General features: G+C 40.0%; 2 protein-coding genes and 1 non-coding gene across 4 annotated transcripts in view; 2 read left to right on the forward strand and 1 right to left on the reverse strand.

The window, feature by feature from the left end:
• LOC103181108 (serine/threonine-protein kinase 32B) overlaps positions 1 to 6,989 on the forward strand; it is a 151,093-nt gene extending 144,104 nt beyond the window's left edge. For both annotated transcript variants that reach the window (XM_042341188.1, XM_042341186.1), the window contains exon 12: positions 5,490 to 6,989. In XM_042341188.1, the coding sequence (XP_042197122.1) occupies positions 5,490 to 5,625 (136 nt within the window). In that variant the 3' untranslated portion in view covers positions 5,626 to 6,989. The remainder of the gene's footprint in view (positions 1 to 5,489) is intronic.
• A 4,496-nt stretch (positions 6,990 to 11,485) lies between these two features.
• trnap-cgg lies at positions 11,486 to 11,557 on the forward strand. Its single transcript has one exon. It is a non-coding gene; the product is annotated as a tRNA-Pro (tRNA).
• Positions 11,558 to 11,809: 252 nt separating this feature from the next.
• LOC103181089 (limbin) overlaps positions 11,810 to 24,932 on the reverse strand; it is a 75,718-nt gene continuing 62,595 nt past the window's right edge. Inside the window, exons 16-21 of the mRNA XM_007897314.2 lie at positions 20,295 to 20,522; positions 18,597 to 18,805; positions 18,078 to 18,165; positions 15,806 to 16,002; positions 14,944 to 15,045; positions 11,810 to 12,209 (exon numbers count right to left, since the gene is read on the reverse strand). Coding sequence (XP_007895505.2) covers positions 11,930 to 12,209; positions 14,944 to 15,045; positions 15,806 to 16,002; positions 18,078 to 18,165; positions 18,597 to 18,805; positions 20,295 to 20,522 — 1,104 coding nt within the window. The 3' untranslated portion in view covers positions 11,810 to 11,929. The remainder of the gene's footprint in view (positions 12,210 to 14,943; positions 15,046 to 15,805; positions 16,003 to 18,077; positions 18,166 to 18,596; positions 18,806 to 20,294; positions 20,523 to 24,932) is intronic.

Consider the following 24,932-nt stretch of genomic DNA (forward strand, 5'->3'; position numbering starts at 1 on the left):
TACTATCTTTTGAGTTCTGAATGTCAGTCCAAATCAGCAGGGTCTAGGGTTAATTTAAAATCAAATTATTTTTAATAGCAGATAAGAAGATTTTAAATTGGATAACACACATAGGAAAATGATCCCCAAATTAACCCTAAAACTTTTATTGGTCTATTGCTCTCAGTGGCCATATTCTTCAGGATTCATGCTGCCACCTTTAAGATAAGTAGCATATGTGATATGGAGCGTGAAAATTATTAAAGGTTGAGTGCCATTTTGAGGAATAAAATTAAAAATAATGGGTGTATGACCTCTGAGCTGGAGCTGGGTAAGAGGAAGTGCATTGAACGAGGACCACATGCAGTCTATATGATTAAGTGTAAGCGAAGGTAAGTTTTTTAGGTGGAGGAATTATTGGACAAGGAATATTTTACTGTGTATTTTATACAAGCATTACAGAATTCTTGTGCTCCAAATGTAGTTGCTGGGTTGAAACTGAAAATATCTGTAAATCCAGCCCAAACCTTCGAAATTTGTGCCACACTAAAAATGTGACAGCCTGGCCTAGTTGACAACTCTCTCACCTTTGAGTCAGAAGGTTGTGGGATCAACAACAACTTGCATTTATATAGAGCACCTCAGGGTAGCGTTCCAGAGCGCTTGACAGTGGCGGAGCACAGCGCCAAACTGGAGGGAGGTAAGTGTAGGCACAGTTGAAGTGGAAGTCCTTCAGGCATGGCCTAAAGATGGGGAAGGAAGGGCAAGGCAGAGGGAGAGAGGAAGAGTGTTCCAGAGTTTCGGGGCATAGTAGCTAAAAGCACGGCCACCAATGGTGGTCACGGGGGACATGCAGGAGGCCGGAGTGGAGGCAGCGGTTAGTGGGTTGGGGAGTAACCAGGTTGGAGAGGTAGGGAGGTGCCAGGGGATGAAGTGATTTAAAAATGAATCTGAGGATCTTGAAATCGATCCATTTGCCGATAAGGAGCCAGTGGAGCCTAGGTAGGAATGATGTGATGGGGGTACGGAGTTGAGTGTGGGTGAGTGTATGGGCAGCAGGTTTTGAAATAGCTAGAATTTGTGTATTGTGGATGGGGAGACTGGCAAAGAGGGCATTTGAATTGTTGAGGCAGTAGGTGATGAACGCATGGATGAGTGTTTCAACTGCGTCTGGGTTAAGGTACAGTCGGAGGCAGGCAATGTGCAGGAACATTGTAACCCCATACCATCTTGCCTGCTCCCTCTGCTCAGCGGGTTCCGGCCTGCTCACATCCCCTGCCTCGCTTGCCCACCCACTGGGAGGCGGCCCTGCTGCCCTTCTGCCCCCACCCTCTGGAACTCCATCCTGCAGTCCCTCCGCCTCACCCCTTCTCTTGCTTCCTTCAAGACCCATCTCAAGACCCTCCTCTTCGACCATGCTTTTGATCACCCTGCTTCCCCCCCTGCCCTCAACCCCCAGCTCGGGTTCGAAACTCTAACTGTCCAGCCCCTTGGGACATCCTCCGGATGTGAAAGGAGCTATACAAATGGTTGTTGTTGCAAGACAAAGAATAAGCTCTACTAAGGATTTACAACCCAAGATCAGACTAGCACCAGTGTGCATGTTAGTATTGCCACTAGCATCTTTCAAATGATGGATGACTATCTGGAAATTCACTTTCTGAAAATAGTACTATGTGTCATAGAAGGTAACTGCAACTTCGAACTTGTATCCTTTCAGGCAGCAGAAAGTGTTTACACTGATATCCATTTGTATAGGGCATGATTGATATTGTCTTCACGTGGCAAGCAAAATTCATGCATTGCCCAGAATTCTACGGACAGAAACCTGGTACCCACCCGCAGTTCATTGGCTTGCTGGCTTTTCCACAGGAACTGGAATTTACAGATATAAAGATAAACCTTGCATTTGATATAGCATCTACAACGTCAAAACATTGCCAGGTGCATCATAGTTTTCTGCAAAATGTAGTCGCTGTTGTTTAGGCAAGCAAGAGCAATTTGCACACAGCAATATTCCACTAACAGTTATGAAGCAAATGACCAATTTTGGTGATAATATAGTATCATGAGATCTTATAAGAGTGATGGAACCTCAGTTTAATGCTTCATTTGAATTGCTCCCTAGCACTGCATTTGAAGTGCCAGCCTGGATTGTGAGTTCAAAGCCTTCACAAGGGGCTTGAACCCACAACCTTTTGGCTCAGAGGCAAGACTCTGCCCCATATAAGAAGAACTTACTTTTTACAACAAATTATCATGTCAGAGTCTTTTTGAGTAATTGCTATCAAGTGGTCGTTTAATCAAACCCAGCAGCCATTTTGCACATAGTAAGTTCCTACAACCCCATGAGGTCAATTATGAATTTTATCTGGGCCAGGGCATGGGGAGAAACCCCATTTTGTTTTTGAATAGTGCAATGGAGGTCTTTAAAGTCCACTAAAGACTCAAGATTTGGAAGTAGAGGTGGAGTCCTGTAGCTCAGTGGTTAGAGCAACGCACCTTGCAAGCGAGACACCTGGGTTCAATTCCAGGCAGGGCAAAACCTTGGGTAAGTTTCCTTACTCCACACGCCTAATAATAATCTCTCCAAAAAAAAACAATAATAAATTGGTCATTTTTCAAACCATCACTGTTTGTGGGACACTGCTGTGCACAATTGGCTGCCGCGTTTCACCTACAAATATACGGTCAATTCACTTTACAGTATATTCTGTGAAGCGCTTTGAGACATCTCGACGATGTGATAAGCGCTATATCAAATGCAAGGATTATTATTTTTAGTTCCTCCTGAGCTCCATTTTAGATTTGCTTATGGCTATTATGCCTAATAATAATCCCTCCAAAAAAACAAAAACAATAATTAAATTGGTCATTTTCAATCTACGACTGTTTGTGGGACATTGCTGTGCGCAATTGGCTGCCGCGTTCGCCCACAAATATACAATCAATTCACTTTACAGTGTGTTCTGTGAAGCGCTTTGGGACGTCCTCCCGACGTGAAAAGCGCTATATCAAATGCAAGGATTATTATTATCTTATATTTATGCCAGATATAACACATAGCGGTATATCAAACGTATTTTCATATTCTGCGCATCTTAATTATTGTACCAGATTTAAAAATAAATTGTGGATATATAGAATAATTAAAGCGGAAAACTTACTTTTCCATCCTGCTCATGTAGAATAATTCATTGTGTAATATCCTCTCAATGGTTAGAACAAGGACAATCCTAACTAAGTGTAGCCTGGTGAATATCAAAACACAGGTTAACAGACAAGGACAGTAACGTTAGGAAGATAGATGGTCAGTTTACGCTGTGCCTTTCATTGACTGTCTTGTGCAAAATTGACAGTGAAGGTCAAGGCAAAAATCATTGCTTCCCGGTAAAATATGTTCCTTACATGTTCCTGAATCTCTTCTGCATTTTAGCTGAAGCTGCTGAAGAAACCTAATCAACTTGACCTTAATACAAACACAATTGTTATTGTGACAGCTGACTATGACCGGTAATGGATTGATCTAACCCCATCGTGAGGCAATTCACAGTTATCGCATTCTCCTTGAGAGAGTAGTTTCTCATCATTTAGGAGCATATTAAGCAATAGCTTCAGCCCTATAAAAATGCATCATTACCTCGCTTGTTCAGTCTCGCTGGGATTGAAATGATACCTAGTTCAACTCTTGCAGCTCTTCTCAATTCCCACTCCCCCACCCCATACCCCTTTCCCACCCCCATCACTAACCCAAAATGTTTCCTTAACGCTCCTTTCATAAAAACAGAATAATCTTTCATGCATCTCAGTTCAGTTGCTGAAAGCTAAACCAATCACAGTGGAATATTGTTGTGTTGAATACTTGAGAAAAAACACATTTTTGGATGTGTGCTGTGGAACATATATCTGCTCCTCAGGAAACCCACCTAATTCCCATGCATCAAACCAAGGAGGACGTGATTAAAGTGTTAATGATAAGACATTCATCTGACCAGATGTTATGAATCTTTCTAAAACTTTAAATAGCAAAGGATGATATTCAAGGTAATACACAGACCTCTACAACCTCTGGAGTCCTGTACCATACTGGTTAGAGCATTCACCTTGCAAGCAAGTGGACCTGCGCTCGATTCTCGGTTGGGGTGAAACATTAGGCAAGTTTCCTTACTCCTCTGTTTACCTAGCAGCAAGTTGAAGCCCGGTTGTTGGTTGATTGGTGGATTGGTTTACTAGGGGTAATAATCCCTTAAAAAAAATAATATTTTGGTCACTCAGTCTACAACTGTTTGTGGAACACTGCCCAATTTGCTGCCCCGTTTTGCTGGTTTTGGTACTCCAGTATGCTGATGGTTTCTGCATTGTCAGATACCTGTGGGACCAAACCAAATGAGGCTGAATGGATTGACGTTTCAAAGAGCCAGTCCAGACTCTCCGGTGCTGTAAATTTCTGTTTCTATGGTTCTAAGTCACCTTACCCTTTTGGATAAAAGAAGCTCCTCAAATAGATGTAGACCCACTTTGTGGTTTAATGGAGGCTGCAAAAGTATATAGTGCCATCAGTCAGTGTTGGGATGATTATGTGCTAACGTAACCCAGGAAAAATGTGAAATTTTAATCATCTGTAGTTGACAAGTCAGAAGTAAAATCAGGCTGTCTGAGTGGGTATTTTGAGTATTATCATTCCCTGATCCAGGTTTAGCTGTCTCAATAATAATAGGATTTTCAGAAAAATCAAACTGATGATATACTTTTGCAGCCTCTGTTAAAACCCAGAAGGATTCCACAATATGTAAAGAATTTATTTTACCCTGAAGGGTGTGATAATTGCACAGTGCATGATTTTTTTTAAAAAAAACATTGTGTAGAATTTTCTTCCATTACATATGAATTACACGCGTAAATCTCTATTCCATAGAAGAAATTAAATTTTCACTGCACCAAGTTCCAAAACCAAGATATCACAATTTTTCTGGGGGGGGGGACTGTGAAGCAATTCTGAGGTTATAACTATGGCAAACGCTAGTTTTTCACAAAGCTTCTTTCACCACCAAAGAACAATGAATATTCTCTTCATTCTTACTCCCTTATCCACCATGCTTGCCTTGTTAATTTACTGATTTAATAGAGCGTATCTGCTCTGTAATCATTTAGCAACAGAAGTGGATAGTGAGCAAGCTGAATTCGTAGCTGAGCTTTACACTGTCTGTTCAGGTTACTGCAGAATGAAGAAATGGAAAAGCACTACACAAGATCACTTAAATGTTCGTTCGTTGAGCAGTTTCCTGTGGCTTACAAAGATGGTATTCTCTCTCCACTACAACATATTTGTTGATGAACAGTGATTTTTGCTGGCAGACACCTTTGACATTTTACAGCCACGTAATGAAAATTGCAGTTCACGTTCTCTTAGCTGCTGCTATTGCTGTTAACTGCTGAAGAGAAGCCATTGGATTTGTGTCCTTTCTTTGGCAAAAGCCTTACACCATTTTTTCACTTGATTTGCTTTTCAGGTTAAGAAAAAGACGGGCAGCAAGTGGGCAAACAGATAATAATGAAAGTGGGAGTTGCAGTCAAACACACGAAAAGATGCAGGACGGACACAACAACAATGTACTCGGAACTGTCTGTACAACCATTGCGAGTTAGTCAGCAAGAGCCCGGCTGACTGCTCTGGGAACCCTAGAAACACTGATTGTATGATAATGAAAATCATTTCTGTGCATGCCTCGTAAGATACCATTTCTTCCCACCAGAGAACAACTTGGCTGATTAAGATTTTCCTGGGAAATAAAATCTTTACAAAATAAATGGATATTTTATTATCATCTGCTTGTACGCTGGAGTGGAAACGGGGAATTTTCCTGTTGGGAGTAAAGTCTTGCTCAGAAAGACTGCAGAATAAATATTACCAAACTGTCTTGAAATCAATTTTTCATATCACACATTCCTTCAAGGAATAAACCCACTTAGAATATGTGAAGGAAAGTATCACAGTCTTAAGCCTTTAAGCACAGTTTTGAGTCCTGGTATCTGAAGTTTAGCTGTCTGTGAATATATGTGTGGTGCTGAATCTTTTTTTCCCAGTCTCACAAGATTCTTTGCTCATTTGTTTTGATGCTTGGAATCGACTCTTTGGCCTCAAAACATCAAGCTTTGTGAAAATGTTTCCTGTTTGTTCATGCATTTTTTCCAACTTTTATAAATTAGTTCAATGGTGTTTAAATGAACTCTTTGTTTATCTGAATCACAACACTAAACTGTGAGAATGACATGAATAAAGATGGTCATGCAGTGAATGCTGGCAAGTAAAAGGTTTGCTGGTGGAAATAACTTGCATTGATTAATTAATAAATAGTAAATGTGCATTGTTTGTGAATAATTGATATTAGAGTCTGTTTCCCTTCTGTATATTCCTTGTTATTTTATCATTTTAACTTTGTTAACTTAAAGCATTTAACATCTGGTAGAGACTCTTTTTACAGCAACTTGCATTTATATAGCGCCCTGCTGAGTGCTTTTACTGTTTGTTGTGATTATTTAGCTATAAATACAGCATTGACAGATTTCATTTGACTGTTAAAATTTATCTCCTCTAATAATTTGGGTGTCACCTGATTCCACATCAGTGGGAGAGGGACAGCAAAATCTGTGGTTCTTTAATCTTGAAAGTTCTTGGTGACGGGCTCAAGGCCCATAATGAGGGCACTAGTGTGGAGGAGAGGGCAAGATGAAAATATGATCAAAATCATTAGGTGTTTAAGTGTTACCAGGTCTGGGGTTTTCAATCCCTAATACATCATACACACAACCTTTCTGTGAAGGCTATTTGTTTGTGACTCTCACTTCCTTGGGTGTTGTAATTTTCACTGGAGGAGCTCAGATAGCTCAGTTGATAGAGCATCAGACATTTAAACCATCGATTTGTTAGTGATCTGAGGGTCCAGGGTTCAAGTCTCTTTTCACACATTAGTTATTTACTTTCTGGAATTAGGTAAGCAGGATGCGTCCCTCCAGGGAGAGAGTGTTCATTCATTCCATTCCAACAATCTATCCATGTATAGGTGGGATGCACGTAATTCTCAGTTAGTTTGGCTACTCTTAAGCATGGTGATGGGTTTCTGCGTGTGTCAGACACCCAGCTGCCCCCAAAAATGTTCACAGCAGAGCTTGCCGGAGTCATATCAATAAGACAAAATTGTGTCAATTTGGAGTATGTCAGCTTTACGGTGGTGGTAAATCTGGGCTGTAAAAGTTCCTTTTCAGCCAATGATAATACACGTTTTAAGCAGGGAGGGGGAAGGTGGTGGTGATCTCCTTAGAGCTGAACCGTCTCCAAATGACATGCTTTGCAATGAAATGTTGCTTATTATTATTATTGTATTACCAAGGCTCTGTGGCGTTCTCGGTAGTCTGGTTCCTGAGCCATGAGGGTCCGCAGTATTCCAGGGATAGCTAATGACAGCATAGCAGCCTGGCTCATCGGCACGACTCGGGAGGGCTGACCAGTCACTGGCGGCAGGGAATCCTTCCACTCAGCTCCTGTTAACCCTGCAAGCCAAAGCCCTAATGGGCAGGGTAGTCCTAGCTGGACAAGCAGCAGGAAAGCTCACCAGACAATGCTATCAATGGCAAGCTATGTGGTTTTAGCTGGTTATTTTCCAGCAGTACTTCAACCTTTGGCTCTTGTCAACCTGCGCCTAATACCTTCTGGAATTAGGGAGGTCGATGCATCCCTCCAGGGAGAGAGTGCGCATTCCATCCCAACAATTTATCTCTGCAAATTCTATGTGTAGGTGGGATGAATGGAATTCTCAGTTTGGTTTGGATACTCTTAAGCATGGGGATGGATTTCCACATGTGTCAGACACCCGGCCGATCCCAAATAAAAGAAGATGGTGAGGTTAAGCTTGTGCAAAGCAATTATTTTTGTTTTCAATCCAATCATAGTTGTGCTATCTCTGTCAATCTGTCTTTATCAAGGAGAGGTTATTTCTGCTGTTAGTGCTGCCCTATGTCTCTGTCATTGCAAAACGAATGGCATCTCACAGCTGAGCACTGACGAGACTCAGTGCACAAGAGGTTCTGGACACAAGCCATTGCAAGATTTCAGATGCGCTCCTTGATTATCCAACACATTAAATTTAATTTATTGTTATGCCAACACTTCATTCAGTGAGATAGACAATTAAGTCATATTTCAAAAAACAAAATTGATATAAAATCACTTCAAAATTGACAGGATTATTTTCAGAATCGGTAGAAGGAAATCAGTATGAAGCTGATATGGTTATTTTCAAAGATGACATGTCAATTATATTTAACATTGTACTGCAAACATTAAATGGTTGTTGATACAAGTTTCTATTTCTTATTTACAGCTTTCTGCATTTTAGCTGCTTCATGAAATCTTAAAAAAATCCACTAGAGATGACCATCTCTAACATTGCAGAGATCCTGAATTACACTAAACATCCAAGTTATGATCCACAATTAATTTAGTAATATGAATTAATTTATTAATGTGCATTACTTTTGAATTAATTTGTTAATTATTGTTTATTAATATAATTTAATGCAACTGAAGCACAACAACTAATAATGTTCCTGTTCCATAAAATTACTACAATGCAATATACGTAAACTAATCATTGAAATCAGTTTAATATGCTTCAAAATAATATACAAGGAAGATACAAGGGGCATGAGTCCCAATTGTTGATTCTTATCGGTACCTCGGGATCACGCTGAGAAGAGGTGAAGGGCAACACTTGTTGTTCTTGTCTCTCTTCGAGGACAGCAAGGACCCAATGCAAGTCAAGCTTGCGGCATATAAGACCTGTGTGCAAACAGTCCTCTCACCTCCAAAGTCCAGGATCAAACAGTGAGATGGATTTGTGGCAAACATGTAAAGCGGCTGCAGAGAGGCAGGGCTCCAGCCCACACTGAACTGTCACTAAGCACCCTGGAGGCGGAGGCAGTGGACACATCTATTTGCCAAAACCCCTCGCACAAAGACCTCGACTAAGCAGCTGGTGCTGAGTAAACCTGGTACACAACATTGGATTTGGACCTCAAGAACATCAAGGTGGTTAGAATGCCACAAGCTGTCCCATCAGGCTGAAGGCAGACGTCCATCAAATAACTGATGAGGAATCTCTGAGGCTTGGGGTGACAGCTGCTGGTAGGTTTTATCTGGAGTCCGAGGTAGTGAACACATATTCACTAACAAACAATGTTACTAACACAGAGCCTAATAATAATCCCTCCAAAACCAAAAACAATAATAAATTGGTCATTTTCAATCTATGACTGTTTGTGGGACATTGCTGTGCGCAATTGGCTGCCGCGTTCGCCCACAAATATACAGTCAATTCACTTTACAGTGTGTTCTGTGAAGCGCTTTGGGACGTCCTCCCGACGTGAAAAGCGCTATATCAAATGCAAGGATTATTATTATTATTATTATTATTCATAAATCCAGCACCTGGAATCCACCTTGATTGGCGTGCAGAGTGGCAAGCAGCTGCTGCTTCAGCTCTGCACCTCACAACCTCGCCAAACAACAACTTGCTAGAAGTAAACTGAGAACTATGCTTAAACCAGGTAAAGGTTATTCTGTAATCAATTTCCTTCATTAATTAGAGGTATCTGTATTTCTCTTCATTCACATGCATTTGCACATGGTTAGCACAATGAACATATTTTTCAAATTGGTTGTTAATTCACAATTACTAAGCAGAAATGAAGGACACTATGGAAATCTTCCCTGTTTTAATGAAAATTGACCTGATTAGTTTGGAAGGTACTCTGCAAGTCCTATGTGATTTACTCTCCAGGATATTGCAGCTTCTAATGATTACTTTCATGTTGTGCTGATGGAAAAAGACGTTCCCTGAGGTAGGAACAGAAGCAACCTGTTAGCACTGAGTTTTCCATATATGCCTGAGAACCACAGCACGTTTGAAATGGAATATGTGGATCACTCAACTTTACAGAAAATTCTATGAAATGCTTTAAGATGTCTTGACATCGAGATAAGGAGCTAATTTAAATACAAGGATTATCATTATTATTTATGTCAGTTCCATTGACACCAGCATTGGTATGGATTGCATTTGTGATGGTTCAACTTACCCACATTTCTAATGTGCTACAGGGGGTTGTATTGGATGCAGTATTGCTAAAGGTTCTTCTTTGAGCAAATAATGATCTTGGAATTTATATCGGTCCAGTGAATGAAAATAAATCGTCAAAGAATGGAATAATCAATACTGCTACAAAGGAATAAAATATTTGTTGTCATACATATTAAATAAGTGACGTTTTATTGGCTGTGTCGACTGCTTCACTTAAAATGCCTTAGTTGATGAAGAGTTCCTTCACTTACCAATCTGACCAATTGTTGGTCAACAAATAAATCAATCAATAAAAGGAAAAACATGATGCCTAATAGAATTACAAACAACATAGATTTAAACTCTCACCGAAGACTTCATCTGCAAGAGTTCTGGCAATATCGTGAGTGAGAATACTCAAGGTTGGTTCTCCATCGATAGCCACTCAAGCCCAACAGCTGGACAGAATGTTGCCAGTCTATTTATCATTGAACCCTCACTGCACATCCAATGTCAGGCTCATTTGTTTTGAGAATTTCTATTTCAAGGTCTCTGCAATCTCCTCCCATGGTTTTCGGAACTCTCTGAGACTGTAGCGAATGTTAATGCATAACAGCAACTCTTCAATACTCATCCATTCAATCACTCCAGACTTAGGTGAAGTAGGCATCCTGGATATTCTTTAAGAGCGAAGATGCTTCTTAAGCACCAGTATATTGTCAGTATTGCTATACTTCATTGATCTTAAAGGCATAATATCTATCTGACTTGTTAAAAAGGTTATTAAAACCTGATATTGAAAATGTATTTTGACTTGTTGCATCTCAGATAACACTTCAAAAGCTCAAGTCACCTCTACTGAAAGAATAAACCTTCAGATCAACATTACATTACAGTTTAAAAATAACACTACTGCCCACATTGCAAATGACAAAATTTACCAATTTATTTATAAATACATCAAACAAAATGTAACGTTTGGAGAATTTAAAATGCTTATGCAGCTCCAAAGTACTGTGTACTCAGCTAAGAACAAAGAGAAATTAAAATTGAATATCTCTTCTTGTGAGAAAAAGGGTAAAATGTCTCCTGGGGTTAGATGTTCTCTATTAAAACAGCATTTTGCAAAATATGGAATCCGGCAAATTCTTAAATATAGCCTCAAATTTGAAGCCATTTTTATGTAAGTTTCTTTCAAGAACAACAAATTACATTTGTATAGCACCTTTCATGTTGGAAGGACAGACCAAGTCACTGAAGTACTACAGAAAATGAACTTCAAAGTTAAGACTAAATTTTAAAAATTGACATATTCTCAACACTCTAAAATGCTAAGCTGATAGAGTAAATCTACGTGGAATTTTACCACAATAATTTCCGTTTTTCACACAAGTCCTGTGGCTCAGTGGTTAGAGCACTCGCCTCGGAAGTGAGAGGCCTGGGTTCTATTCCCAGCAGGGTGAAATGTTGGGCAAGATTCCCTATTCCACACACCTCTATTTACTTAGTAAGTAGGAACCCGTTGTTCGTCAATTGGTGGAATGCTTTTCCGGGGATAATAATCCCTCAAGAAAAAAAAAATAATTTGGTCACTCAATCCACAACTGTTTGTGGGACACGACTGTGTGCAATTGGCTACCATGTTTCGCCCACGAATATACAGTCAATTCACTTTACAGCATATTCCGTGAAGCACTTTGAGACGTCTAGAAGACGTGAAAAGAGCTATATCAATGCAAGCATTATTATTATCAAATAGCATATTGATAAAAAGGTGAAGAGTGCAGTAACATGAGTTACAGAGGCCAATACAACACCTTGAAATAATTCTGCATTTAAGGTCTTTCTAAATTAGCCACAGTTGATCTTTTAAAGTTCAGGAAATTCCGCTTTTTCTTCTTTGGGCGAAGGTTTGTACGACAGGGTTCCTCTGCTTTAATACGAAACACAAATACTTTTTCATCTGTGTCTGGCAAGTTTAGCATTTGACCTATGGTTTCACCAGCTGGTTCAGGATGGCACTGAGCTTCTTGAGGAAGAAATTCAGAGGAAGTGTCCACATGAGAAAAGGACATACCTTTCAGGAGCTGCAATCGCTTTAGCTTCAATACCCTGCTGAGAAAATGAAAGGAACCTTTCAATGTGATTTTGTTGCAGTGAAATGCAAAGCTGGTGAAAAATGTTTGGCGCCCAGCACAAACCTCATGCATTTAACAAGCAGCACTCCAGCTTGTTAAAGTCATAAAATGGATGTGAAGTAGGGAATGTACAGAGGCTACATCAGCATAAGCACTGCAGTCAATGCAAACAAGAAAGCAAGAATTGTATTTCTGCACCACATTGAACATTTAAACCACTTTGCACTATGCTTGCAGTGAGCAAAACCCACTCTCATTGTACCTTAAGTATTAAAAGTAGTGCTGCCTCTCCAACTCACAAATCCATCAATTAACATACATTCATTACAACCTAGCTCCTTTGTGTCTTTCAGGTCCTATTGGTAATGTTAAACTGGTGCTGCTCACGTGCTAGATTAAAATATGTACTTGTACTAATTAGAGTTGTGGAGTTGGACAAAAAAGCAAATCAAATCTCAATTTAGGTACTGATAATGAATGAGAGGCAGGGGATAAAGCTAACTATAAAGCTCATCACAAACAAATGAGTCTATCATTCCTTGAACATTCACTGCTGGTCAATTAATTTTAACATTTACAAAGCGGGTTAAGTCATGCCCAGTAATGCTCGTGGCTTCGTAAATGGCTTTTTTATTGGTTACTGTAGCAACATACAAATAAGTTAATTTGTTTGGGCATTTTGTTTGCTGGTGTAGGAGATCAGCAATCCTATTGCGTATCACTCTTACATCACAAGTTGAACTGCAGCCACCTATAAGTAGTTTTCAGTTATATACATCTGTTAAAGTGCTTCTCATTTCAAATACAACAGCTGATTCACTGACCATGTGGGGAACATTACTGGGGTCTATTATTACAACAGAGATATTTCCTGCTCCATTAGAGGGCAACTTGACATTTTGTGTCCATGTCATTGTTATCTTTCTACATTAATCTCACTTACCAACTCGTTTCTGATATGAATGATTTTATTCGCCTGGAAATTTTTATTCACTTGGGAATCAGACCTGGCAAGAGGACCTAGGTTTGATTCCCAGGCAGGACGAAACCTTAGGCAAGTTTCCTTACACCACATGCCTGTTTAACTAGCAGTAAGTAGTAACCAGTTGTTAGTTTATTGGCAAATTGCTTTCCGGGGGTAATAATCCCTTAAAAAAATGTGGTCACTCAATCCACAATTGTTTGTGGGACACTGCTGTGCGCAATTATCTGCCGCGTTAATAATCCTTGCATTTGCAGTAGCGCCTTATCAGGTCTTTGAAACGTCTCAAAGCGCTTCACAGAATATACTATAACGTCTGTGTATCTTGTGGGTGAAATACAGCAGACAATTGCGCACAGCAGTGTCCCACAAACAGTTATGGATTGAGTAATTTATTTATTCTGAAGGGATTATTACCCCTGGAAAGCAATCCATTAATCAACTAACTACTGGGTTCCTACTTACTGCTAGGAAAACAGAGGTATGTGGAGTAATTCCCAGGTGTAAAATCAATTATATCAAAAACGAGTTGGAAAATGAGATTAATGTAAAAAAGGATAGAGGTAGGAAGCAGCAAGACCATGGAGGACTGTGAAGGCGAGGCCGAGGATTTTGAACTCCGTCCTTTGCGGGATGGGGAGTCAGTGGAGCCGGGCAAAGGTGGGGGGTGATAGGGTCACTCAGCCTTGTATGGGTGAGGACACAAGCAGCAGAGTTCAGAATAATCTGCAGCTTGTGGAGGGAAGAGTTGAGAAGCCCGATAAGCAGAGAGTTGGCATACTCGAGCCTAGATATGAACAATGTGTGGATGAGGGTTCCAGCAGCCTGAGGGATGAGGCAGTAGCAGCGTCGGGTGATGTTGCAGAGGTTGGGGAAGGCAGAGCGGGTCATAGCATGGATGTGGGGTAGAAAGGCCAGCTGAGGGTCAAACAAGATGCCTAGATTCCTGACTAGCTCAGTAAGGTGGAGTGTGCATCCTTGGATGGTGATACTGCCAGTGCCTGAGGTGTGGAGGCACTGACAATAACAATTACATGTACAATTACATTTGTATAGCATTTTTCACGTCGGGAGGACATCCCAAGGTGTTAATGGGAGCCAATTAGAAGGGCCTCAGTCCTGTTGATGTTCAACTGGAGAAAGTTTGCTCTCATCCAGGACTTGATGTCTGATAAGACAGTCTGTCAGAACATCTGTGGTTCTGGACTTGATGGTGGAGGCAGAGAGATAGAGTTGGGTGTCATCTGCATATACGTGGAAGTTGACCACATGTCTGCAGATGATGTCACCAAAGATGTTGAAGAAGAGAGGACCAAGGCTAAATCCCTGAGGAAAGCTGCACAAGATGTTTCAGGGAATGGAGGAGAAGCTGTTAGTGGAGACAAAGAGCAAAGATGGGATTTCAACCAGTCAAGGACAGAACCACAGAAGTTTTGATGAGTGCCTTTACCTATGACATGAGAAACTATTGAACAGGCATTATTAATTATGCAACCATACCTAATAAATTGGGTTGATCTACCCAAGTGTGCAGTTGTCACGGCTCCACAATGTCATTGCCATCTAGAAGAATCGGTTTCAATGCCAATAAATCAATTTTTATATGTGGTATTGTCAGCACTTACCAAAAACTGACTTCATTTCAGAGAAACAATCTAACACCTTCTGATTGCACCAATTTAGCTAGCAGCGAAAGTTAAAACGATTGTGGCCACAAGCTGCTCATTACCTTCCTTTCTTTCTGCAAAGAGTGCGTGTCTTCTCCAGCTGCTTAGCAATAAGTTGCTCCCTAAGCTTTAGATTGAGTGACTGTTTGAAAGCCTGAAGCCTCCTAGCAAAAGAAAGAAACAGTGAGACACTATGTTGCAGGAACACTGGTGCTTCAGATACTATTAGCAGCAAATCATTAGGAGCAAATATTAATTGTAGCAAATCATCTCTATCATGATGATCATGGAGTTCATCTTTGGAAAGTAGTCTTTGCATTCTTAACAGTGGTTCTCAATCTTTTTGAGCCCAGGACCCATTTGTTAACCTTGATGGCCTGTCGGGACCCAATAAACAGCTTTAGTGCAAAAAAAAGGAATCACCTCATTAATAGAATCATAGAATATTACAGCACAGAAAGAGGCCATTCGGTCCATCGTGTCTCTTTGGAACAGCTACCTAATCAATCCCGCTCCCCCACTCTTTCCCTATATTCCTGCAAATTTTTCCTTTTCAAGTACCTATCTAATTCCCTTTGACAGTTGTTATTGAGTCTGTTTCCACCACCCTTTCAGGCAGTGCATTCCAGACCGTAACGACTCTCCATGTAAAACATTTTCTCCCCTCTAGATCTTCTGCCAATTATCTTAAATCTATGTGCCCTGGTTACTGACCCACCTGCCAGTGGAAACAGTTTCTCCTTATCTACTTTATCAAAATCCCTCATAATTTTGAACCTCTATTAAATCTACCCATAACCTTCTCTGCTCTAAGGAAAATAATCCCAGCTTTAAATGCACATTTTAAGAAAAACACAATTACAAGTTTAGGACGACTTTCTGATGTCAGTGGTCACAAATTATTTCACCACCAATAACTCTTACCTCTTTCTCGAATCATCTGCAATGTTTTCACTCAGCCCACTATCAACCATTCTGCTACTATCTCTTGAGTAGATTTGACTGATTAGTGGAGCTATCTCGTTCTCAGTGGCATTGGGAAGAAGCAGGTTAAACAATGATTGCATCACATTTACTGGTACTTTCAGCTGCTGCACAAGGTAAGCCACCAACTTGATCTCCTAAAATGAAACGAAGAAGCTTCAAGAGAAGCAATATCTCAGAGAGAAATACATTATTCCAACATCAAATGAAAACACAATATAGATGGATCCAATTGTTCCTCTCCCTGGGCATGAATATTTCCATAAGTGGTGGAACCATGCTATATTTATTCTGTATGCAACTACAATAAAAAAAATGTGATTGCACAAAGTCAGCAGTTATTTTTAACATTTTTCACTGAGGCAATGTCCTGCCAACAGTATAAATATAGATGGAATTAATCAATAGTCTGCTGCTTCTCTGAGCTTTCCTCAGTCACATTAAGAAGATCTGGAGTGAAAAGATCATTGGGGCCATCGATCCTCATTCCTCCAGTAAATTAAATCTCCCATCATAGAGGGCAGCCCCACTTCTGTATAGAGCTTACAGACCGGGAGTTCACTGGTTCAAATCCGGGTCTTGCTCATTTTGCTGGTCTCAGCCAAGGCTGCATAGGGAGACTTAATTGGCCCTGTGGTTAGAGAGGTTAAAATCAGATGGTTTACTGGTTCTAGTCCCTCTTCAGCAACTTCTACTGGTTGTTTGCGTGTGGCTGCCGAATTGGGAGAGGGGAGGCATTGGCTTTGACACCCTCTACAGTTGAGTGTTCTGCTGACACTCACACACTCACTGCCACAGCTATAACGTAAACAATGGCCTCTTAATAATAATAATCCTTGCATTTGATATAGAGCTTTTCATGTCTTCTCAACATCTCAAAGCGCTTCACAGAATATGGTGTAAAGTGAATTGACTGTATATTTGTGGGCGAAACAAGGCAGCTAATTGTGCACAGCAGTGTCCCACAAACAGTTGTGGATTGAGTGACCAAATTATTTATTCTTTTTTCTTGAGGGATTATTATCAGGCGTGTGGAGTAAGGAAATTTGCCCAAGATTTTGCCCTGCTGGAAATCGAACCCAGGTGTCTTGCATGCGAGGCAAGTGCTCTAACCCTGAGCTACAGGACTCTTGGGCGAGGTAGCAGAGGGCTACCAGCATCGGTGGATCTGTACAGCAAGATGAGGCCGGAGACCAGGAGCAGAGGTACTGCTCTCTCTGTATGCGTCAGTGGGGAGAGAATTAGAAGCATAGAAATTTACAGCATAAAAGGAGGCAGTTCAAACCATCATGTCTGCATTGGCTTCAAAGCAAGATATTGATTCAATTCCACTGCCCTAATTAACCCCAAACCTTTCCAGCCTCTAAACATATACTTCAATTAATTGGGAACACTGCATTCTTTTTTTAAAAAACTCCCATCGTGGCATCTAATGGTATTTTGGATATGATTCAGTGAGGTGTTTCTTTGTGAAACACAGAGGAAAGGGCAACAGGGAGTTAGTGAAATGCAGTCATTTCCTCGAGGGCTTCAGACGCTGTCATGAACTTCATGAGAAAAGTTCAATTTAGAACCATCATCCATATCCACAGGATGTGATGGTACTATGCAGTTGAGCGGAAGCAGAGAAGAGGAAACAGAGGGAATGTTGGCATAGATAAATACCAGAGAATTGTTGGATTAGCTTTTTAAATTGAAGTAGTTGCGTGGAGGTTCCCTTCAGAATACTGAGGAGGAATAGGTCGAGTCCTCGACAGTGTGCGATAGGAATGGTGTTGAATGACCTTTACGCATCCCATGCTTTCTCAGCTGTGTGCAATTTGGCTGCCTTGTTTGCCCACAAAACACTCAGTCACTGCACTTTGAGACACCCTCCTGACATGAAAAGCGCTATAATAAATTGCAAAGGATTATTATTAATAATACAACAATGGAGACTCTCCAGTGATTCAAATGATTCAGGATAATGAGAACCAGCCTACCTGCCCATCATTATATAGCAGGACAAAAGCTTTGAAAGGAAATATTCTGAACAAAGTGGCTCATTAAAAACACTATTTGCCATGGAGATGTTCAGGAAGTAGCAGAGAGGTAATGAGCATGAGAGTTAATTACCTTTCCTGGCCGTTCCATGTGGATTAACGCCTTTTATATCAGAAGATAAATGTTGCTCTGACTTCACTCCAATTTGAGCTTTGATGGAGAAACTTACCTGCTCCTGAAGAGCTAGAAGTCTCTCCACTGCCAGCTGTTCCTTTAGATCTTCAAGTAATTGGCTGTTTCTTTCTTCCTCTCTTAGTCTGGGAACCAGAGGCAAAGCAATGCTAACATTAACACAATGTCTCATGCTGAATGATCATGTAGACACAACCAACATATGCTTTTATCAAAGGTACAAGAAGTCATGTAAGTCCGGTTAATCCAAACTATTTAGGCCATTGACCTGTGATATATAGAACTAACTGAAAAAGATATATTGTTGAGTGATTAAGTGTAGTTCTCATATTGATGTGAGCCAGGGTCAAATGCAACCATATAAATGAAATTACTGAATAATTGCTCAATTCTGAACTTGCTAATGCACGCTTTAAAAAAAAGGCAAGGTATGAACAAACTTCCAGTTTTATCAAGGCATTTAAGCCAGAAATATTGGATAGTTTCATGGCAGATGGAATGTCTTCTAGTGATTTTTCCCACCTTCTCAATACTACAATCCTTCCCCTGGGTTTACCTTTGGCTCTCTTCTTCCATCACTTCTTGACACTTAAGCATGGCCTGGTGCAGACAAAGTGATATTTGACCACTACTTTGAGCTGCCGCTCCGCCACAGAGAGACCTGCTCTGTGTCACTGCCCAGCTGAACTTTCCTGCCTGTTGACTCTGGACAGCAAGCTTGTGTTGTAGTACTTCTGAATGTAAGCTGAACAGCTGCTCCAGTTCCTGCAAAGAGAAATAATTTTGATTACTTTTTCCCCCTCACTTCTATGATTGTAGATAATACTAATCCTTGCATTTGATATAGTGCCTTATCAGGTCTTCGAGACGTCTCAAAGCGCTTCACAGAATAAACTGTGAAGTGAATTTGACTGTATATTTTGTGGATGAAACGTCTGGCAATAAATCTCCTACATCCTTGCTGTAAATGTCTGCCCAGAGCTCCTGTGGTCAAAACACGCCAAGGCTAGTGCTGTTCTCACTATGTGCTGATGAACAACTCCATTATCAATAGAGCAGCTGTCTACCAGCTGTATTTCTTACTCTAGCAAACTCCCAATTGGTATCCAGAGCCAGAAATGACAGCAATTTGCAGGATTCCCAATGGAGCTTCTTGCAGAAGCTCCGGTGCTGATTTCAGCAGAGATGCCCAGAGGAGACTAATACTGTATGATTCCCTACCTGGTAATTTCTGCTTCATTCTTCTTATCAAAAGATTTTTACACATGCTGATGAATTGAAACCCATTGAGAAACACTTGAGAATCAACAAAATGGGCCGAATTGCCCTTTACAATAGTCTCTGATGCTATGCTGTCAGGAGATGACCTTGAAGAGATGCTTAGGCATCTGCGAGGCCTTTGGGAATGAGAAGGAGCTTGATGCATGGAGGTGTTGCCGATATCCCAATTAGGGATATAGACGATATAAACATAAACAAATATTCTCAATTTGAAGAGTACTCTGCAAAGGTGGGCAATCTGGAAATTAAGGATCGTCATGACGTTGACCAAATAAACTCAGGTCATGAGGCTGGAGTTACTGGGGAAAAACCTAATAGTGCTGCAAACAAACTTTGTTCTGCTGCAAAGCACAATCCATTAGCACTGTCTCATTTTATCGTATATTAATAAAAGTGGGAGTAATTCAATTATTCAGAAGCATTTTGATAAATTACAGCTTACTAGAAAGCCACTAGGGGCCACCTTTATGAAGCTTTAATGTGAATAAACTTCACTCCCCAGTCACCATTGTGCATTATTATGCCCACATTCAATTACCCATTAGCAAGGCTACATTTTAACAGAGAACTAAAACGATTTAAAGAGCATTAAAATTCTTTGAAATACAAAACAGAAAATGATGAAAATGCGCAGGAGGCCAATAAATATGCAAGCCCTTTCTAGTTCCACTGAAGACGCTGAAACGACAATCTATGTTGCTCTCTCAAAAGCTGATCGACCCGCTGTGCGTTTCCATCAGTTTGGCTTTTATTTCAGATTTTCCATTTTATTTTTTTAATCTCAGCAGTAACCTTTTGCTCTGACTGGAATTTGTTTTGGCCCCAAATACATGCCTTTATATTACAGTTAATTTGCAAGAGAGGAGGGCAGAGTTAATGTAAACGCTTGAAAATTGAATAGAAGAGAGAGGAAAAGAGAGAGAAAGAGAGAAAGTTTCCCCTTTTTGTAAATTTCTCTCCATGCAACACTCACGTGATGGTGTGCCTGAATAATTTGGGTACATTCTGACCCAGACAGTGTCCCTGCTGTGCTTAGTTCTTCTAACAGTAGAGCTTGTAGGTTGAGAATAGCAGTGTGACTCCCCAGGAGTCTCGCATGCCTCGAGGCTTTCTGTAGCTGAATTGAGGACATGCAGATTCCTAGGTTTTCTTCCAGAGCCTTCATCTGATTCGCTTTCTGAGAAACCAGCTCAGTGCAAATCTGGAAGAACAAGTGGATGTAATTTTGATAAGATAAGCAAAATCCTAGCGGAAAGAAAAATATGTTAATCGATACAAAATTACTCAATCCCTCTTTCTAAGTGTTTTTTTTCCTTCAAAAAGAAATGGGAGTATCTTAGCACCCAAACAAAATGGTGCAGGTCATTGGAAGGTGAAAACGTTCAAATTACAGGCCGTTTAACGATACAATACTTGATATAAATATATGTAGGTTTAAGATCGCTCAATGCATCTCTGAAGTAATGACTCCAGGTTCATGAAGTCTTGGTAGCGCAGAGTTTGAATCAGGCAGTTGCTTTCTTTTTTTCAGCAAGCTCTGCAAGACCCTCCCCGCCCCCAGAGAAATCATTGATTTCTGAACAGAGTGAGCAGCGGGGAATTCTGCTGAACTGATGGGTCATTCACGTCAGGAAGTTAGATGCATTTAACAAACAGTTACATTGGGAAGCTGATAGGATTACTATTTTGGAGGTCAAAGTTGAATCTTCATCTCAACCTGTCTTGTAAAGCACACCCACCCCCCCACACAAAAAAAGTATTCAAGGGCTGACATGTTTCTTTTTCCTCCAAAGGCTATGAAACCCATCTTCTTCTCTCAGTCATGTGCAACGATCATTGAGGGAGTAGGCTGGTGATCTGCTCCCAGTCCCAGAACCTGAGAATATTTATTTATGTTTATATCGTCTATATCCCTAATTGCGATATCGGCAACACCCACAGCAACTTGAAAGGGTTAGATGCAAGTTCAGTGCCACAGTAACTCTTGTGTCAAAAACCAGGGCTGTGCTTACATTATTGATTTTTTGGAGCTCATCAAAAGATAAAGTCACAAATATCATCAATGGCTTTTTTTTGAGCTGTGGCAAACGCTTCAAACATTAGTCCCAGGTCAAGTAGCAACAAGATCCAAATTAATACAGACCTAAATTAGTATAGTACTGGTGTTTTAGTGAAGATGATAGGATTGTGTGGAGTCCTGTAGCTCAGTGGTTAGAGCACTCGCTTTGCAAGCGAGAGACCTGAGTTCAATCCCAGGCAGAGGGCGAAACCTTGGGCAAGTTTCCTTACTCCACACAGAGCCTAATAATAATCCCTCCAAAACCTAAAACAATAATAAATTGGTCATTTTCAATCTATGACTGTTTGTGGGACATTGCTGTCCGCAATTGGCTGCCGCGTTCGCCCACAAATATACAGTCAATTCACTTTACAGTGTGTTCTGTGAAGCGCTTTGGGACGTCCTCCCGACGTGAAAAGCGCTATATCAAATGCAAGGCTTATTATTATTATTATTATTGCTATCTGTAGCGATAAGAGCTCCTCAGATTATTTAAAACAAACCATTTAACACTTCTCATCATGTCCTCCTCTTCTAACAGAACATTTAGTCTAGAATCTCCAGAGTTCTCATTTAATGTCTGCGAAACTCAGGTGAAAGTAATGCATCTTTGAGTATCTTTGAGCCTGTGGAATTTTCCCTAAAAGAAAACAAGCAATGAATTATTGAGGCAATTTCAATGTCCAATTATTGAATTTCATGACTTCTGCATTAATTTTAACACCTGTTTCTAGTACACAATAAACTTGAAAGAAGCTAAGACTATTTTAGTTCCAATTTGTCAAATTTCGTATGTTCTAATTTACCAGGATAATAGCACTAATTAAACACTGTATAATGATATGCCCTGTGTCCAAAAGCACAGAGGCTATGAGGAGTCAGAATTTTTTAAGAAGTTATGTGACAAAGTTCCACATGTGAGTCTTTTCCAGAAATCTTGAATTAAGTATGGGGATCATTAACATTGGAAAAAATATCAAGTTCTGACATGGGGCTTGAACCTAAAACCTTCTGACTCAGAGGTGAGAGTTAAAACCAATGAGCCAGACTGACACTTGATAGAAACATAAAATAGCAATACTGTACTAATTGAGGCCTGAGAAAAGTCAGCAACAACCATGAAAAACTTGCCGTACTGTAAAGTGTTTTAAAAGAAAAAATGCGTTTTCTTTTGAAAACCATCAAGGAGACATTCCAAAGGGAATGGGATGTTAAAAACTGCACTGTAAAGAAAAATAAATCAATCTGTGCGAATTTACTCAAAGTTTCGTTTTTGGAGAATCAGTCAGATAGAAACTCCTTTACTGCACAAGTTATTTAGATGGGAATTCTTTTAAGGAAATGAGGCCGGAGAGACTCACACTTTCAAGGCGTTTTTATTGCTGTTAAGGGACTTCTGATTAGTGAAGCTTTCAACATGTTAGTAGCTGGTTAAAGACTCTAAATTCCCAGGTGTCTTTTAAAGTATGTTTCAAATCAAGTATGCTTTGTTTGTGCATCAATTCTCAAAATAAAATGTTTATTTTGCTAGGAATTATTCCCACTGTTGTGCTGAAGTGAAACCATGGATTTTAATGGAAATAATGGATTATTTCACTCAGGTGGTCTGTGCCTCAGATCACATATGTGTCTGTCGGCACCACAGAAGGACTGTTTCAAGGAGTTAGAGCCACATTATACCTGAGCACAACTCAAAATGTTTTCGAAATTATCTCATGTGAAATTGGATTTGCAAACACTTGATCTTTAAAATAGTCACCTCTACCTTTGTGGTCACACCTGGCACCACTACACAAAGTACATTTTGAGCTCTTCAGGAGAGAAAGAACCTGTAGATTCAGATGCTGTTTGCTTTTCAATGGCTTTTCCCATTTGCATTAACCCCTTGTTATACTAGGATTCTCACACTATTTTCACATTGCATTTACATTCAAAAGGGAAGAAATGCAGCATGAAAAGCCTACTGCGCAGTTAAAGATTGGTAAGTAGCCTGACTGCATTGCTTCCAAGACCAAATCAAGATGCTGACCTGGTGGTTGAGCAACTTTGTGTGGGCTGTAACTGTGGGCAGCACTCTGCCCTGTAATCAAATGTAAGTCATGCTGCAATACCTCTCTCCCTCTACCATTTTCTCACTCATTTTCTCTCTCAATCTTCCACTTTTTGGATCTATGTCTCTGAGTCTTTCTAACTTTCTTTTTCTCTCTGTGACTTTTCTTACTCTATTTCTAACCTCTTGTACCATCCACCTGTCTCTGTGGCTAGCTTCCTTACCTCTGGGCTAAAAGATTGTGGGTTCAAACCCCACATGGGAACTTTGCGCATACAGTCAGCACGTGTAGAGCTGGGGAAGCACTACATTGTTGGAGGTGCTATCATTTGCATCAGACATCAAACCAATATGCTATCTGCTCGTTCAGGTAGACTTTAAAGATCCCATGGCACCTTTGAAAAAGAAAATTATTCTGATGTCCTGCGCAGCAATTCCCCAAATTGAAATGATAATTCACTTCATGATTGTTTGTGGGGCATTGCTGTGTACAAATTGGCTGCTATGTTTGAATGCAAATATATAGTTACTACAATTTACAGTAAATCATACAAAACCCTTTAAGACCTTTCGATGACGTGATAAGGAGTTATATCAAATGGAACGATTAGTATGATTATTATTAAATCCCACTCAATTGTTCTCTCAATTCCATCCTCAGTGAGGAACAAGCATGAGGATATTTTGATTAAGGTAGGGAAAAATCTGTATAACTAGTTATTTCACCAATAATGCAAATGAGAGAGTACTTTGAAAGTACTATTCTTTTGAGTTTTTTTCCCCTTAATACAATTTTTTGAAAGTGTTTTCACAGCACATTACTGTTACAAGGCAACAAAATTATATGAGGACATAGCAGATCAATAGAAGTGCAAGGAAATGAAGCCGACATTGTGGAATGTTATATACAATTTAGACATTGTACTGACAAGTAGATAGAGATGGAAAGGAAGAGAGGGCATGAAGGATAATCCCGGGGTATCGATCAGCATGTCAAGTAGAGAGGCCAGGCAGCTAAATCCATTCTCATTGGAAAAACATGATTAAGAAGGAGAAAAAACAGGCTGCATATCTACAGCAGATAATCAGTATTTAAAAGAGTAAAATAGACGAACATTTCGGGCAGATTGATTGATTGTGGATTCCCACCTTGGGTTTCATTTCTGATTTCCAGCAATTGCAGTTTTTAAAAAATAAATTCCAATGATTAAAGCAGAAAATGAAATTATATTGGTGGTTAAGTGAACACTGTATATTTCATCTTAGTGTCTTTCTTTGAACAGAAGTTTTCCATCCTTTTCTCGGATACAAACTGACTTTGGTCATAATCTCATGGTGTTAACTTTTAGACCCTCATTTTATAAGGTTGTACACAATTTTGGAAAATTCTTCAATTCAATATTAATTTCAAAGTCATTCTTCTGCACTTCTCTAAGATTTCAAAAAGAAAGTTCTGACAATGACGTGGTTATATGACTAACTTCAATCATTGTCACATGAAA

The sequence above is a fragment of the Callorhinchus milii genome, unplaced genomic scaffold, assembly GCF_018977255.1.
Source record: "Callorhinchus milii isolate IMCB2004 unplaced genomic scaffold, IMCB_Cmil_1.0 Scaffold1, whole genome shotgun sequence".
Taxonomy (NCBI): domain Eukaryota; kingdom Metazoa; phylum Chordata; class Chondrichthyes; order Chimaeriformes; family Callorhinchidae; genus Callorhinchus; species Callorhinchus milii.